At 41.2% G+C, this 18,552-nt stretch overlaps 1 protein-coding gene across 2 annotated transcripts in view; it reads right to left on the bottom strand.

Annotated features, from left to right (window-relative positions):
* The window catches only part of Adk (adenosine kinase), a 409,106-nt gene extending 390,599 nt beyond the window's left edge, over window positions 1–18,507 (bottom strand). For both annotated transcript variants that reach the window (XM_052733565.1, XM_052733567.1), the window contains exon 1: window positions 18,390–18,507. In XM_052733565.1, the coding sequence (XP_052589525.1) occupies window positions 18,390–18,451 (62 nt within the window). In that variant the 5' untranslated portion in view covers window positions 18,452–18,507. The remainder of the gene's footprint in view (window positions 1–18,389) is intronic.
* Between the last annotated feature and the right edge of the window lie 45 nt (window positions 18,508–18,552).

Here is an 18,552-nt window from a genome sequence, read left to right as displayed (position 1 = left end):
GACACACTGTTTTTAAAAAGGGAAGGGGAGGAAAGAGAATAGCAAATTTACTACTACTAATTACTATTACTAGAAGCTTCTATCTCAGACATTTAGCTTGGACAAATCAATTTAAACATCAGTAAAATTATTTCATACTAAAATTTTATGAGACTCAGAAGTGACCACAAATGTTCATAAAGGTTCCACTGTTAAAAATTTAAAGATATCGGGTTAGAGGTATGTCCTTTGTCAAACTCCTAATGCTTACCATTTTCCACAGGAGAGTAAAGTCAAGTATGGTCGTTAATACAGAATGCATTTTTTTAACGAAAATGTTCTGAAAAATAATCACATTTACCCGGTTGGTTTTGAAATGATGGAACTGAAATCTAAGTCTTCCTTTAGGAGCTGGAGAGATAGTTTAGTACTTAAGAGCACTGGCTAGTCTTCCTGAGGACCCATGTTCAAGTTCCAGCACTGACATGGAGGCTCACAACTATTTCTAACTCCAGTCCCACAGGACCCAACAATTTCTTCTGCTTCCTAGATGACCAGGCAAGCACAGACATGCATGTATGCAAAACACCCATACACATTAGTAATAACAATAACAACCACCACATAATTTTTAATTTAAAAAATCTTCCGGGTTGGGGATTTAGCTCAGTGGTAGAGCGCTTGGGCCCTGGGTTCGGTCCTCAGCTCCAGAAAAAAAAAAAAAAATCTTCCTTGGGAGAAATGACTCAGTGTTTAAAAACACACCAATGTTAGGCAATTCTCAAAGGCCTGAAACTACAGCTCCAAAGAATCTGACACCCTCTTCTGGACTCTGAGGGTATCTGCACTCACATGTGCACAAACCCACACAAACACAGCAATTTAAAATAAAATAAATCTTTAAGATAAATAAAAATATTCCTCGGCCAGACACTGTTACACTTGTGTATAATCCCAGCACATGGGCAGCAGAGGCAGGACTGTGAGATCAAAGCCAGCCTGGGCTATGGAAACACACATTGTCTCAAAAACACAAAGTTGACTAATTAATTAAAAGTTACCCCAGAGGGGTAGCTCATGCCTGTGATCCTAGCACTTGGAAGACTTAGGCAGGAAGGTTGCCAGCCTGAAACACATACGTAGACTCTGTCTCAAAAAAACAAAGGTCGGGCAGTGGTGGCGCACACCTTTAATCCCAGCACTCGGGAGGCAGAGCCAGGCGGATCTCTGTGAGTTCAAGGCCAGCCTAGTCTCCAAAATGAGTTCCGGGACAGGCTCCAAAGCTACACAGAGAAACCCTGTCTCGATAAACAATAACAAAAAAATTAATTATTTTTTTTTGGGGGGGGAGGGGGCAGGTTTGAAACAGGGTTTCTGTGTGTAGCCCCAGCTGTCCTGAAAGTAACTTTGTAGACCAGGCTAGCCTGGAACTCAAAGGTCCACCTGCCTCTGCATCTGTGATGGGACTAATGGCATGTGCTACCACGCCTGTCAAAAGTAATCATCTTTCAAAGAATAAGAATTAAAATCTTAGATATATAGAGATATATATATATTTTTTTTAAATTGTGGATACATAGTTCAGTCCCATTCTGAACTTCTGAACCAGACTCTTGAAGCTTAACAAAAACCCTAACTTTGGAATTGGAAAGCATATTCAGTATGAATACATTTCACATTGTAGCTACAGATCCTACACACACACATAACAGAAACAGTTTCACAAAGTTAATAGTGTATTAATAATCTCTACCCTCTTCTTTCCCTCTGCCCCTCCTCCAAAGGAAGGTCTCCTCATTAAGGTACATCCGTCTGGCCAGCCTCAAACCCAAGATCTTCTGCCTCAGCCTCCTTAGTACCGAGAATTACAAGGGTTGCCCACCAATATGTCTCTGCTTCTCTTTTATAAAATACTGGTGCTGGGGGATGTCTTTCTGTTGCTGTGAATTTATGTTGTTCCTATTGGTTAATAAATAAGTTGCTGTGGCCTATGACAAGGCAGCTTAGAGGCAGGGGGAAATCCAAGGAGAAAGACAGGAAAGAGAAAGGCAGAGTGGGGGAAACGCCATACTGCCATCCTAGGAGCAACATGTAATGGGATGCAGGTAAAGCCATGGAACATGTGGCAATATATAGATTAATAGTTATGGGTTGAATTAAACTATAGGAGGTAGCTAGCAAGAAGCCTGCCATAGTCCCATACAGTTGATAGATAATGTTAAGCCTCTAAATGATTATTTTATAAGCAGCTGAGGGACCTCGGGGCCTGGAAGGACCTGAGAAAACTTATGGCTACACATGTCCTCATTCCAAAATCTATTTCCCTCCTTTTATTTCCTTTTTCCTATGCTTATCAAGCATGATGAAAGTGAAATTTTAGCCGGGCAGTGGTGGCGCACGCCTTTAATCCCAGCACTCTGGGAGGCAGAGCCAGGCAGATCTGAGTTCAAGGTCAGCCTGGGCTACCAAATGAGTTCCAGGAAAGGTGCAAAGCTATACAGAGAAACCCTGTCTCGAAAAACCAAAAGTGAAATTTTTAAATACTATTTAAAGAAATTTTGCAATCATACTCTTCAAAATAGGCTACCCAGAGAAGGCTAAAGAGATGGTTCAGCAGTCTGTTCTTCCAGAGGACCCAGATTCAATTCCCAGCACCTACATTGTGATTCACAACCATCTGTAACTCCAGTTCCAGGACACTCAATGCTTTCTTCTGGCCTCTGTGTGCACCAATAACCCACAAGAGGTATGCAGACATACATAAAAGCAAAACACTCCATATACATAATTTTTTAATAGGCTACCTGAAAATTAACATTTTTTATAAAGGTTACTTTTTATTTCTTTTTTGCTTGTTGTTTTGTTTTTGTGATATTTTGAGACAGTGTCTCACTAGGTAGCCTAAAACAGGCCGGGAAGTCACTATGGTCTCACCAGGCTAGTCTCAATTTATAGAGATCTACTTGCCTCTGCCTCCTGACAGTTAGGATTAAAAGTATGAACTAGTACTCCTGGCACCATTTGTTTGCGTTTTTTTTTTCTTCAATTCTTTGCACTTATTTATTATGTGCACGGACTCACATGTGCCATGGCACGCGTGTGGAGATCAGAGGACAATGAGTTTCAAGTTGGTGCTCTCTGTCCACCATGTGGGTCTGAGAGAATGAACTCAGGCCATCAGGCACATCGGCAAGCACCCTGACCTGCTGAGCCATTTCACTAGCCCTGTTTGTTTGTTTTTTAGACAGGTCTTGCTGTGTAGCCCAGGTTGATTTCAAAAATGCAATCCTCCTGCCTCAGCTTGCTGAGTGCTGGGGATTCACCAACAAATAAGCTACCACGAGTTTTTTTGTTTGTTTTTACAATTGCCCATGGCCCAAGGCTACTTGTGGGTTATTTCTAAAGCAAAAGATTTTCATCTCTGATGTTATGATAGGATTTTAAATTATTAGCAGTATTAACAGATTAGCAGCTTCTTAGAAGATTACTAGTAATTGTTCCCTGTGTAAGATAGGAATACTGGCTAAAGCAAAAATCTGCTTAATATTTTAATCCTATACATCACTGTTGATTGCTGTTTTAGATCTCAAAATTGTAGAAAATTGATACAAATAGTATAATAAGACACGTTGCAGTTTAAATACTAGTCCCAAAACTTAATGTAATTATAGGCACAATATTTAAACTCTCTGAACCCAAGTTTCTGAATTTTTATCCTGCATTTTAAAGGTTTTATTTTTTATTTTTTGTGTGTTGCGCGCGCGCGCACACACACACATGGTCACATGTGTATATATCATGTATTTACAGGTGCCCATGGAGGCTAGAAGAGGCACCTGATACAGGTGCTGGCAACCAAACTAGGGTCCTCTGAAAGAGCAGTAAGCAGTCCTAACTGCAGACCACCTCTCCAGCTTCCATCCTACATTATCTTAATAATGAAAACACTAAAAAAATAACATTCAAACTGTTAGTGTCAAGGAAAAGTGCAAAATCTCTAAAGCAAACAAACCCATCAGAAATTATTCTCTTACCTGGGACATTTTAACTAGAGAGCACAAAGCAAAATTGGTTTTCCCAAGTTATTAACTGGACAATCCAAGCTGCTCAAAATCCAAGGTAAGTGAGTTAAGCCATTGATAAGACATACCATTAAGTGGATCCCACAAGAGAATATTTCCTCCTAGTTGAAAACACTACATGTATGGAGCTGATGAGGTGGCTCAGCAGATAAAGACATTTACCAAGCATGATAACTGGAGTTCAGCCCCCGGGACTCGGGATGTAGCAGAACCAACTCCATCAAGTTGTCTTCTGACATCAACAAACATGAAATGTGGCACAGAGGGGCACACGTATTTAAATAAATGTAAAAAAAAAAATTAAGTAAAATAATTTAAATTTCACGTGTAAAAGAAAACTGGAAAGTCAAAAGTTGACACACTGTCAGAGGATTTCTTTAATTAGTGTGTGTACCTACTGGATACAGAATTCACTTTAAGGACTTCTCAATGAGTAGCTTTGTAGTGTAATACAGACAGCAAAGAAGGATGAGTCAGAGGCCCTGAGTGTGAGATGAACCCCCACTGCGGAGTAACTCTTGACCTTTCATTTATTTCCTCAGCTAAGGACAGCTTAGATAATGATGTCAGAAGGCTCAATAAGAAAATGTAAGCGTAAAGTAATTACCATTTCTTTAAATATGTGGTTTTCATCTTAAACAAAATCCAAAGAAAATCAATCCTTCATTTGTTTCAGAGTATATTACAATGGGAAATTAAAAGATGTGGGATCAAATCTCACTTCTGATATTTAATATCTGCTAAGGGAATAAGCTAGCTGTGTTTCCCTAGAGAAACAAATTAACCTCTCTGAACTTCAATTCTCACAACAGTGCGAAACAAATATTAAACTCTATCTTTGTAAGGACCTCACCAAGCACTACAATCTGGAGTCTAAAGCATGTCTGATGAGTCTCCAAACAAACTATATGCAATTCTGAATCACCATTTCCAAGCTTCATCTGGCTCATCCTGAGGTCTGTGATGACTTTCACAACCAAAGCCAAGATTTACAGGAAATATCAGCTCTAGGAGGGAACACTTCCCACCGCCCTAGGAATTTGCACTCAGCCATCACCCTACCCTTCTCCCACTCCCATTCCCACCAGCCTTTCCAAGCAGTCCTTGGGGAGTAAGGCTAAGAATTTAGCTAATTTAGAGAAGTAAGATCATGCCCAAAAAAGGCCCATAACTTTTTCCCAGCACCTAGGAAGCAGTGTTAGAGGGATCTCTAAGAATTCAAGGCCAGACTGGTCTACACAACAAGTTACTGGCAAACCAGGACTACACAGTAAGACTCTTGTCTCAAGGAGAAAAATTTTTTTAAAAAGACAAGATTTATGGGCAACACACACACACACACACACACACACACACACACACACACACACACACAAAACAAAACATTAAAGCCCTCTACATCTGACTTGATATTTACAGGATACCATCAAGTCTTCAGAATGTAGGCACGCTTCACAAAGAACTAAGGTCAGAGGGCCCAGGTGTGGTTTATGCGTTCCCACCAGTGGAAGAACAGACTCTGTTCACTTAGTACAAACAAAGGCGGAACGCTGCGCTGCCAGAGAAAGGAATGCTGAAGCCCAGATCCCTGTTTTCTGAAGCAGATATATCTGTAAGCAGAGACATTCATTTCTCTACAAAGCATCCTTAAGCTAGGTGTGGTGGTATACTCCTGAAATCCAGCACTTGGGAGGCTGAGGAAGGATTATCCCTGCAAATCCAAAGCCAACCCGGGCCACATTGAGAGTTCAAGACTACCCCGGGTTACATGGGAAAAAAACAGATGGAGCCTAATGAGATGACGACCAGATGTCAATCCCAGGACCCTACAATAGGACAGAACTGTTTCCACAAGTTATCCTCTGACCTTCACACGTGGGCTATGGCATTCAAGCATCCTTATACACACACACACACAAAATAAACAGATAAACAAATAAACACAAACAAACAAAATAAATAATTAAAAAGAGAAAGAAATCTGGGCATGGTGGCACATGCCTTTGATCCCAGCGTTTAATCCTCAGAGGCAGGCAGATCTTTGTGAGTTCTAGGCCAGCTTGGTCTACAGAGTGAATTCCAGGCCACTGGGGCACTATCCTCTGGTTACACAGTATACTGCATTACACAGCACCCTGGGAATCTAGGACTCTGTCACTGACCTCCGATGCTTACACAGAGAAACCTTGTCTAGAAAAACTAAAAAGAAAAAAGAAAGAAAGGAAGGAAGAAAAAAAGAAAGAAAGAAAAAGAATATCCTTAGGATATTTAAACATAGGGATGTACTCATCCAAAGGCCATCTGATCATACAGAAAACCTGCACCCCATCCACCCACTAGAAAAAAGACAAATCAGCCAGGGGGTGGTGGCACACACCTTTAATCCCAGCACTTTGGAGGCACAGCCAGGTGGATCTCTTTTCCTTTCTGTTATTTAAAATACTATTTTATTCTACATATTTGGTGCTTACTGGATTTAATAATAAAATTGTGCTTTATTATTACAGCTCAAATCCAAACAGTCCAATTACATACATTTAGACAAAGGTTAAATAAAACAGACAAGTCCAAATGGAATTTGTTAATGTACAGCTTTTTTATTTTGGTTTTTTTTGTGTGTGGTTTCTGAGACATGGTTTCTCTGTGTAACAACCCTGGCTGTCCTAGAATGTGCTCTGTAGACCAGGCTGGCCTCAAACTTGCAGAGATCCGTCGCCTGTCGCCTGCTTCTGCCTCACAGTGCTGGGATTAAAGGTGATTGCCACCAAGCCCAGCGTTAATGCATGCTTTAATGTGCCTTCATATGCTATCTCGCACTAAAATACACTAACCAGTTCATTGTGTGAGAACAAAGACTTAGCCACAAGGCGTCTACATCACCTTTATGACAGAGCAGCTTAAACTTCAACCTACTAAGAACTAAAACTGATACGATCTCAGCAGCGCTGAGGGAAAACAATTTTGAAAACTGTTTTAGAAAGGACTTAAGACTTCTTCAGTCATGGCCGTAAGCCAAGATGTTCAAATCTCTAATGTGGTTAACTTCAAAGACAGCACATGAGGACTGTTTATTTGTCAAAGAGATAATTTTCTTGTATTTCAATTAGATGGTTGTTTAGACTAGCTCTGGGGCTCAGGGAATGAAATGTTTGTTTTGCTATATATATATCATCAAACTTAAAGAAATTTGAGAAAACTTTAGAAATCTGTATTAATCCTTTTACAATAATATTCTGTTTGCAAGTGACCCCTTCTGTGTGAGTTAGTAGAAACTTTTTTTAATTAAAATGTAGTTATAAACTTCTTTAAAAGGCCACTGTGGCACTACCCTCTGGTTGCACTGTATACTGCATTACACAGCACCCTGAGAATTTAGGACCTGTCACTGCCCTTCGCTGCTTTGGGACTCTCATTACTCTGCAAACACACACACACACACACACACACACACACACACACACACACACACACACACTCTATCCTTCTAGCCTGGGGAAAGAGCCACCATTTAGACAGGCAACTAAGATAGACTATGTAAAGTCACTCTTTCAGAAAATCCATTCCTCTACCAAGTAAGCAATTCTAGTGTGTTAAAAAAGGAAACACTAACATGGGGCGTTAATAAAGTTACTGTCTACATAGAAGTAGGTATGTCTGGAGGGAATTTTCCCTGTGGACAAATGCAAGAAAGGACCGCCACAGTCAAAAGCTTTTTAGTCTCTAAACAAACCAGAAATTCAATCCAAGAAATGAATTTCTTAGCTATATCACCTTTTAGTATCAGATTGGTTTTGTACACCAGTTCATTCAGTGTAACAAAAAGAGGTAAAACGTCATGGAACCATTAAGTATTTTAAGGTTCTATCTATTGTCAAATAGGTAAGAATTTCAAACTAATACAAAAATCCATTCTATACTGCTGAATGCAAAAATAAATAAACCCTTAAATGCTATTTTTGTTTGTTTATAGGTTCTCACTATAGGCTCACCCTGAGTTTAGTCTCTGGAACCAACATAATACAAAGAACCAATTCCTAAGAGTTGTCTCCTGACTACACACACACACACACACACACACACACACACACACACACACACACACACACAAATACGTGGGAGTGGGTGGACAGGGCGAAATTTTTAAAAAATTTAAAAACTAATTCCACATAAAGCACATGTTGTTAAATTGCGTGGAAGGAAGCAGTTAGGAGGGCTTAGGGCTGCTCATCTAGTTGGCTGACTTCAGGCAGCAATGGGTGAAATAAAATACAAATACAGAGCAGGCAATAAAGCACGGTACAAAGTTCAAACACCAGAGGAGCCACATGCAAACTGGGTGGTAAAGTTTTACAAAGATGACTGGACCTTGAAGAATGAAGCTCTCTTTGGATTAACTGATTTGCAGAGCTGTCTTAACAGTGTCTCTATGTGCCATACCATGTAACTTTTTCTCTTGCTAGGAGGACAACACCACTCTACACTCTACAAGGTACTGGTAGCAGTGACTCTTGCTGCTCACTCAAGACTACCTCCTGCTTCCCCACAAATATGAACACCACCTCCACTCACTGACTCCCTACACACACTAGCACCCACCCAGATGGGTGTGGGAATAAGAATGTACCCAAGGCTGGCCAACTATTTACAAGTGTTCTGTCCTCTTGATGCAATGCTGCCTTTATTAATATGCAATGCCCCCTCTCTCTCTCATTAGTTTTGGCTTGAAGCTCACTGTATCTAATATAAGGACAGTTATGTCTGCTTATACAGGGTTTCCATTTGCTTGGCAATTTTTTTCCATCCTTTGATAGTGAGTTTTTTGATATCTTTGCTGGCTAAGTACATTTCTTGAAGACAACATATACTTGGTTCTTGCTTTTTAATCCAGTCCATTAGTCTACATCTTTTTAGTGGTAAAGTGAGGCCATTTACATCTAAAGTTATTATAGAAAGGGTTTTACTATTTCCTATGAATTTGTTTAGTGATGTTCTGTTTTGCTAATTATTGGTATTTCTTTTCTTTCCTCCCACACTACTTTGGAGGTTTTGCCAGGTCTAGCTTGACTATCTGTTCCTTTCATGGAGTGTACACTTCCATGTACTCAGGTGGAGGAAGCCATCTTGTCATCCCACAAATCAAATTTTAAAGAGGTCATCTTTGGCTATATAGTAAGTTCAAGGCTAGCCTTGGCTATAGGAAACAAAAGAATAGCAACTGACTTATAAAAAGTTATTGATCCTTTACCAATTCAAATACTCCACAGTTGACTATTTTAATGCTCAATAAAGGGCCACCCTCCCTGGAAGCTAGATATGTTTTAGAATTCAGAATGTTACAGACTGCAGGAAGGCTGACACAGTGGGTGCGCTAACATAGTTTATAAAATGCCCCAGAAGAAACCCATGCAATTTGCCATTTAACAGACACTTTTGACAGGTGCCAAACAAAATACACACATTTGCCTCCCACAGCTACACAGAGCTTCACATTAGTTTGTTTCACTGTCAAATTGATTCATTTCCAATATGCTGGCCATTTTAATGTCAACTTGACACAACCCTGAGTCAACAGAGAGGAATGCCTCAATTAAGACAACGCGTCCATAAAATCAGGCTGTAGGCAAGCCTATCGGGCATTTTCTTAAGCAGTGATTATTGGGCAGGGCCCAGCCCATTGTAGGTAGTACCATCCCTGAGCTAATAATGGTTTTGGGTTCTATAAGAAAGCAGGCTGAGCAAGCCATGGAGAGGAAGCCAGTAAGAAGCACTCTTCCATGGCCTCTAAATCAGCTCCTGCCTCCAGAATCCTACCCTGTTTGAGTTCTTGTCCTGGCTTCCCTCAATGATGAAGAGTGCTGAGAAAGTGTAAATCCGATAAACCCTTCCCTTCCCATGATGTTTCATTACAGCAGCAGGAACCTCAACTAAGACATTCAACTCTAAATTTTTTTTGCCAGTTTCTAGAGCTTTGGGATTTCAAAAATATGGATCAAAAATTACAGCCTACAATAAAGTCATAATAATTATTTTACTATGTTTCAGATATATTTGGTGTCCCAAGAGATGTAATGGTAATATTTGGCCATTCAGCACCTGGCCAGTGAACATCAAATTCTCCAGCTTAAACTCAAGAGTCCTAAGAAATATGTCTGATGGCTAATCTTGGCTGTCAACTTGACTATGTCTGGAGTCAACTAAAACCCAAGCAGTTGGGCAGCCTGTGAAAGGATTTTCTTGACTGGATCATTGAGGTGGGAAGACCTACCAGCAAGCCACACCTTTTGGTGGCAGTCTATACAAAAGGACATGCCTTTTGCCTATTGGCCTTCACTCTTGCTGGCAAGCTGTCTTGTTCCAGAGGCTTCGGGGTGTTAAAACGGACTTTTCCAGGATTCTGACAGGCACTGAAGACTAACAGCTGTGTAGGACTTCCCTGGGACTCCAACACCAGACTGGGACTACTGAGACATCCTCCGGCCTTGTGGACTGAACAACTACCAGACTCTTGGCCTGAAGATCCACTGTTGGACTGCTTGGCCCATAGCTTCTAAGCCACTCTAATAAATCCCTTTTATATTTTTTTCATTCTTTCATTTCTGTTCCTTTATTGAACCCTGACTAATAACTCATGTTCAATATAAAAGTTAGAAAAAAATTTTTAATTAAAATACACACACATACAAAACCCACCACAATCCAACAACAACAATCCACAATCCTTCTACATAGATGTAACTATTATCATCGTGAATTTTAAAGAGATGATGTTCCTTATGTTGCCCAGGCTAGCCCCCAATTCCTGCGTTCAAGTGATCCTTATGTCTAAGCATTTCAAGTAGCGAGGACTACAGCGCCACACCATAAGCCAGGTAATCACAATTACTTCAATTTTTAACCAAAATTTACAACCAATTTTTCACTTTTTTATACAGGTTAAAATAATTAGAATTAAACATGTCTACAGTCTTAGGAAATTTTTGGTTTTGAGGTTTGGGGTTGTTTTGTTTGTTTTTGTCTTCACCAATTTGAGCATACTTTCAACCAGAGGAATTTGGCTTTTCTTAAAAGTCTAATACACTCATCTCTTCCAATATGGCTTCCTGCCATTCATATCACTTTTTTTTTAACTTCCAATACATATAAATTGGTACCTTTCAATTTATATTCCTACCTTTTAATTTCTCTTTTTCTTTCCTTTCTGTGTTTTGTTTTTCAAGACAAGGTTTCTCTGTGTAGAACTCGCTGGAACTCACTCTGTAGACCAGGCTGTCCTTGAACTCACAGAGATCCACCTGCCTCTGCCTCCCAAGTGCTGGGATTAAAGGCATGTGCCACCACCTCCCAGCAATTTCTCTTTATTTTTTTAATTTTTTTTTAATCTTGTTTGAGACAGTATCTCATTTAGCCCAGAATAATCTGTATAGCTGAGGATGACCATAAACTCTTTTGTTTGGTTATTCTTTGTTTTTTTGAGACAGGGTCTCACTAAGTAGCCTTGGCTGGTCTAAAGCTCACTATGTAGACCAGGCTGGCCCTAAACTCATTGAGCTCCACCTGCTTTGGTTCTAACCCTGCTGGGATTAAAAGCATGCACTGTCACATCCAGGGACCTTAAAACCTTGATAATCCTACTTCTACCCCCAAGTCTCTCTCATACTTCTCTTTCTCAAGCTGGAAAATAACACTGAACCCCCAAGCCCATGCATAGCTCTTTGTTACTGAGCTACGCCACCACTCCAAGGACTTTGCTCTAATTCACTCGTTTTCCCTTCAAATCCATCTGATCCGAGTCTAATTTTCATGTGTGGGTTTAGTTCTAAAAACCCCATCTCTAAATCCATCAATTTCATGTTTACATATTTCTTATTCATAACATCTTGTTTTTCGTTTTATTGTTGTTGTTTGGCGGGGGGGGGGGGGGGGGGGGGGTCGAGACAGAGTTTCTCTGTGTAGTTTTGGTGCCTGTCCTGGATCTCGCTCTGTAGACCAGTCTGGCCTCAAACTCGCAGAGATTCTCCTGGCTCTGCCTCCCAAGGGCTGGGATTAAAGGTATGAGCTACCACCGCCCAGCAACATCTTGTTTTTTGATAAACACTTCTGTCTCTATAGATCTTTAGACTAGTCATTTTGAAATCATTCTACTATTTCCATTTGATTTTAAGTGACTTTATCTCCTGGTGACTGTATCAATCTTCTGAGGGTCTTCCTTCTTTCTATAATCTCAGACCTTCTCCTTCTTCTCCCAGCAGTTTCAAGGCAGGTCACTATAGTTAGGGAGCCCATGACCTCCAAGCCCAGTGCTCTTGTACTAGGTGACAGACAGTAGGGAATTTACAGCTCCTGAGGCTGAGCCATCTGGCAGTGGGCTTCTTTCTGTCTGCACTTCAGATCCACAGCTTTTTAAAGTAACAGTGGAGAACAGATGAGTTCAGCCTTCTCAGGCAACTACAGGCCAGGTCCTTGTTTCACCCAGGGTATCTAGCTCCAGATCCCCCGCCAAGTTATTTCCACCAATTCCTGAACCCACATTATAACTGGATACTTCATCCCTTGGAGATGCTTACCTTTTTTTAAATTTTAGGGAGCTTGTTTGATTTTTAAGGGTTCCACAGCATAGACTCCTCTGACGAAACTCACTACATTGCCAAGGCTGGTCCAGAACTTATAGTCCTCCTGCCTCAGACTCTCTTGTGCTGTTATGACATGTATATACCACCAAGCCCACCTCTTGTTAAGTATTGCTGTTTTCTTTTCTCTTTAAAATTTACTTGTGGAGAATTTGGAGCTGAGTACGACATCACAAGATAAGCAATATCATGATAATAGCAGCTACTCAACTTTTATTGTTTTAGACTAATTCAACATTTACTATGTTTTATGTCCATTTTCTTAATAGCTAACAATCTCATTAGGTAGATACTCTTCCAAAATCCATTCTACAAGTGAGAAAAGATGCACAAAGCAAGTAAACAGTCTTCCCAAGATAATTAGCTATTCGGAACAGGAATCACACCACATCTTGATTCCAGAAACCACGACCTTATGCACTGCCTTCCACCCTGACTGAAAAGCTCTTTAGACCTTCATTCCCTTTGCCTCCCACCCCAATTATGAGCATTTTGCACACAGATGGGATTTTAATCCAAGGAGGAAAATGGAGCCTTGTTCCAGGATGGTGGGGAGCTCATCAGCTCATGCTTAGTGTTACTGAGTCTGGCCTTATGTTTAAAATCAGAAGCAGTCTTCAACGCCAATCTTTTCCTAGAGCCCTTTCCATTTTCCTTGAGCTCAAGCACCTCCAGGCCTGCCCTCTGATACTCAGGCTAGTCGCACAGTCTGTCTCTCATTCTCCCTCCATCCTCCCACAACCCAACATTTATTGCATCCAAGTACATAAAGCCCAGAAAAGGATCTTATACAAACTGTCTCTAGAAGAATTTGCTTTCTATTCCTTCATAGTCTAACGCCTTAAAGGATTAAACTGTAAATATAAGTTAAAAGCTTATCATCGCTAGATTTTAATTTTAGGCTACATTAATAAAAGCATGGGGTTTGATAGGGTTTAGAAGCGGGGAAGGGTACCTATCAGTCCTACTCTGTACAACAACAGACTTTAGTTGAATAGTTATTATGACCAGACATTGTACAATACACCAGCAGCCTTTTTGGTCTGAACATATTTTCCTCAGTTAATCTTAGCAGACCACTATGAGCACATGCTCATTGTTCTCGTCTTCCACACTGTTTTCTGAAGGGGGGGAAATGTGTTTTGCAAGACATTACTAAAACTCTTCTCTGATCACCTGTCATACTTACACACTTGTTTTTAGGTCCACAGTGTAATTTTAAAACACGGGGGTGTGGTGATATAGGGGACTAGGGAAAAGAAAAATAGGGGTTTATGAGTGAAGTGTTTAGGAAGCAGTATTTGGGGAAAGCTCAGTGTTTGCTGAATAGAAAACTGCTGTCTGTTTCTTTTTAAATAATACTGAAAGATATGACCCTTAAACAATCTTTTTTCAAGTGTGCACGTAAGTGCGCTGGTACACATGTTTGCATATATGCGGAGGCCAGGAGACAATCTTAGGTGTCATCCTTGGGAATTCAGTCCCCCTCCTTGGACAGAATGTCTCTCATTAGCCTGGAGCTTGCCAATTGGCCTAAGGATCCTGTGTCTCCGCCCTCCCCGCGCTGGGTAGAAGTGCACCACTACACTTGGCATGTTTGCATGTGTTCCAGGGATCAAACCCTCCTGCTTGCGAGGTAAGTGCCTTCCCCACTGACCCATCCTTCCCCAGACCCTCTGAACACTCTTTAATCATTAATGTCAGAAGGAGTCACGCTAACTGGCTCTTAGGATTCAGTCTTTCCCAATACCAAGTCCACAGTAACAAATATTTGCTCTGATGATTAAGTAGAGTTGTATCTAAAATTGATATGGCAGAGCTTGAAACTGGAGGCACAGGAACTAGCTAAAAAGCTAAGAAAAACCTAAGCCAAGATGAAGTCTACACTTCAGAGAAAGGGAGGTTCGCACTGCTCCTAACTGACACAGGAGCCATGGGAGAGAGTCCACATCTAGGACAAGAGATGGATTTGCTTGCATGTATGTGACTTTAGAGATCAGCAAAGCACTTGGGGACATTCAACAGTTAAAACTAGCTTCTGAAAACTGGGTATCCCAGCACTGGTGAGATGGAGCCAGGAAAACACAAGTTTAAGGTCATCCTTGGTTCCAAATCATGTTCAAGGCCAGCCTGGGCTACATGAGAATATACAGACAGAAATAGCACATAGGAAGATGCCCAACATGAAGCCTAGACACTTATTACTGTCTACTCCAGTCAAGTCAAATGGTCTCATTTTCAATCCCCAACAGCGGACCTGCTTCCAGAATCATTTTCCTATAAAGGCAGATACCTTATTTCATACCTGGTTAATTTCTTATTGTCTTACTAATGCTCAGGTTTTACTTTCCCAAATTCTACTTAGTCCCCAGGAGGAGAGTGGCATCTGGATCTTACCTTCTTCTTTCTCTCAATACCCAGTTTTTAGCACCATGCCTAAAATAGCACATACTTGAAAGACAGCCTGAAAGAACAGACTTGGCATGTGTTCAACACTACTTGGAAGGTGTTGTGTCTTCTTAGAGGTGACCGCTGAAGCAATGAACTTGAATAACATTTCCAAAGGAGAGAAAAGAAAATTAAGTAGTCCTTGTACAAATGTCTGCTACTCAATTACTGTTTCTACCTGGAAACATGTTACAGTCTGATTCTTTCTTTGAAACTTTATTAACTGGTATGCCCTAAAAAGCAATCGGTCTAAAAAACAATAAAGAATAAGATAGGAAGATACTCTTGTCAGATGGTCTCCCTAACGCAATCCTCACTCTCAACAGTACCGATAATTTTGGCCTGACCATCTCTTATCATAGGGAGGCGTCTTCTGTACTGTTAAGATGCCTAGAATATCATTTAATACATGGGGAGCATCATGAGGGGACAAAACAAGGAAATCTCTGCTATAGGTTTCAGATGTTGCTGTTTACAAAGGGTCTCACTATATAGCCCTGGTTGACCTGAGACCTACAGAGATCTGCCTGCTTCTGCTTCCCGACTGTTGGGATTAAAGTCATGGGACACCATGCTAGCTTTTTGCATGTTTTAAATGACATTTATTTGTTTGTTTATTGTGTGTGCCCATGCATGAGTGCACACGCCATGGGTCCTGGATCTGGACGGACACGGGCTGTCAGGCTCAGCAGTAAACACGTTTACCCTCTCAGCCATCTCCCCAGCCCTCCGGCAGCAGCTTTAAACTTTACTCTCCTCCCCCACTCCACCAAAATTATCACCAGGTTTGGCCAAATGTTTCTTCTAAGATAAAATTCCCCTAGTTAAAAACACTTCCTAGGCTAGAAGGGTGGCTCAATGGTTAACAGCATATGCTCAGGGCTGAAGAGATGGCTCAGCAGTTAAGATCACTGACCGCCTTTCCAGAGGACCTGGGTTCAATTCCCAATACCCACAGGGAAGCTCACAACTGTCTGTGACTCCAGTTCCAGAGGATGTGACACTCTCACACAGACATGCAGGCAAAAACACCAATGCACATTAAATAAAAATTTAAAAAAAAAAAAAAAAAGAGCAAGAGCATATGCTCTTCCAGAGGAGCCAAGCTTGGTTCCCAGCACTCACATCAGGTGGCTCCCAATTATCTTTACCTTCAGCTCTAGGGCAGCCAAAGCCCTCTTCTGGCATACAAATGACACACATTCACACAAACATACACATATATAAGAATTATTTCTCTAAAGCTAACTGAACTTCTCACAGATTCCCAAATTCCCTGACATCTATAAATAATTTACTTGTTCCCCACGACTGACTCTATACATTAAATTGTTCTAATAATTTATAAGTCATTTTCCTTAACAGTTAAACAAAATTGGTAGAAATCTCTTAACTGCCAAGCTAATCATACAGTAATTCACTCTAAATGCATTATCATACAGCAATCCTGAAAGGTAAACTAATACAGTATAATAAAAGTAGGAAGTCAATAGCAAAGATCCCTGCATAAAATTAGAGATTTGTCCCCGTAGTCAAAATACCTAATCTTTTAACTTCATCTCTGCACATGGCACTGGGTTAGCATTAAGTAAGGTGAATTTTATTCATCTAAATTATTTACAAGTTTTAAATAGACATAAACAACAGATATGTGCCTGTTTCCTTTTTGGTTAAATTGAGATAGTAATAGAGATTATCTTATCGGGTTGTTATGGTATTGAGTTAAAACATGTAGAATGCAGAAACAGTGCCTGGCACATATATATTTCAGTGCCAAACATTACCATGGATCATTTTTAAAGACACATAAGCAAACAGAGGCATGCCTTGGATGTTGTATAAACACACTAGAATCAAATAATAAACTTGTATCCTGATACGCTGGGTTCGTATTTCCCTTTCTTAAATGTTATTTGAACTTCAATATCCTCACCTGTAAAATATGAATCTCTGCCTTTCTTTCATAGAGCCTTTATATCATTACTACAGATTGTAAATATTGTTAAAATGGATCATCATTATATATAAAGTATTGCTTTTATTAAAAGAAATCTAAGGAGACAGTTACTATTTACTTAGTGGGGGGGCCACATGTGAAGGTCAGAGGACAACAGAAGAAAAGGTTCACTCAGTCCACCACGTGGGTCCTGGAGTCTCAACTCAGGTCATCGGACTTGGCAGCCAATGCCTCTATATGCTGAGCCATCCCACTGGCACAGATAATCTAAAATTTAAAATAAAACATCCTCAAGGTTTGTTATTTTTTTTAACGTTCGTGGTATTAGACATGCACAATAACCTCTAAGAAGAGTAGCCATATTTTAAAGCCACTGGAAAGGATTTGGTCATCACCCATTTCAACCAGAAACATGATACGGAGCTCCTACCTAACCTTTTCTTTTCAGTTGTGAAGAAATTATTCTTATGAACATGGAGAAGATATGTTGAAGTAAATAGGATTTGTCTTGTACAATCAGTGATAACCCCACAGTTCTAAATCAGTTTGATGCGTCTATTTTTAGATAGAAAAATCGCTGCCTTCCGATGAGCACTTCAAAGGCATCAAAGATTGCACTCTGGACTTATTAGGAAGAAAGGCTTTTTAACAAACGGCTTTTTATAAGTGAAAGTTGCAACATCAATTACTTGTGTCAGGTGTTGGGAGAGCACTCTCTCCGCGGCTGCCAAATATGCAAAGAAAAAAAGAAAAACAAACAAAACTTCCCTAACTATTTAGCCAAAGGCTACCCCAGCCAAAGCCTCCGAGGTAGATTCCGGTCCCGGATAGGGGGGGTCTCCAAAGATGATTTCAGAGAGGTGACCAAAAGAAAAAGAAGGTCAAAATGCTCTACCGCAACGCCTTTGGGAAAATCCCAAGAATTTTATCTTTCACCGGGGTCCAGGAAGCACGGGGCTCGTTCCCGCTACACCCCAGGGAAGGATGCAGCTCCGGACGGGTCCTTTGGGGTCGCGCTAGCGCAGCCCGCGAGGACTCGCACGTGGCGCCAGCGGAAGGCTCGGCCCCCGGGCCAGCTGCTCTGATTGGTCAATGGCTGCCAGGGCCGGGAATGCACCTGAGCATGGTCCAAACCAAGGGGGCAATGAGCAGCCGGCCACGCGGGCAACTCCCCGAGCGGCAGCTCCTGCTTGTTGGCCCCACCAACGCAAACACCATCCAGCTGCGCCAGCCCACGTGGGCCTTGGCTCGCCACAAGTGCCGTCTCCCTCCTCCCCACGTCGGGCAGCTCCTCACCTCAGCGCTTGTGGCGCCTCCACCTTCAGCTTTTTGGGCTTCGGCTCCTCGGCAGCTGCCATCTTCACACTCTCACCCTAGTTTGGCTCTGCCGCGCGCCCCGCCCCTCAGCCCGGTGGCTCCGCCCCCTCGGCTCGTCGCCGCCCCCTTTCTCCTAAGCCCC

Source organism: Peromyscus californicus, unplaced genomic scaffold, assembly GCF_007827085.1.
Source record: "Peromyscus californicus insignis strain IS unplaced genomic scaffold, ASM782708v3 Scaffold_12__1_contigs__length_115047231, whole genome shotgun sequence".
Classification (NCBI taxonomy): domain Eukaryota; kingdom Metazoa; phylum Chordata; class Mammalia; order Rodentia; family Cricetidae; genus Peromyscus; species Peromyscus californicus.
This window is presented reverse-complemented; position numbering and strand designations above follow the sequence as displayed.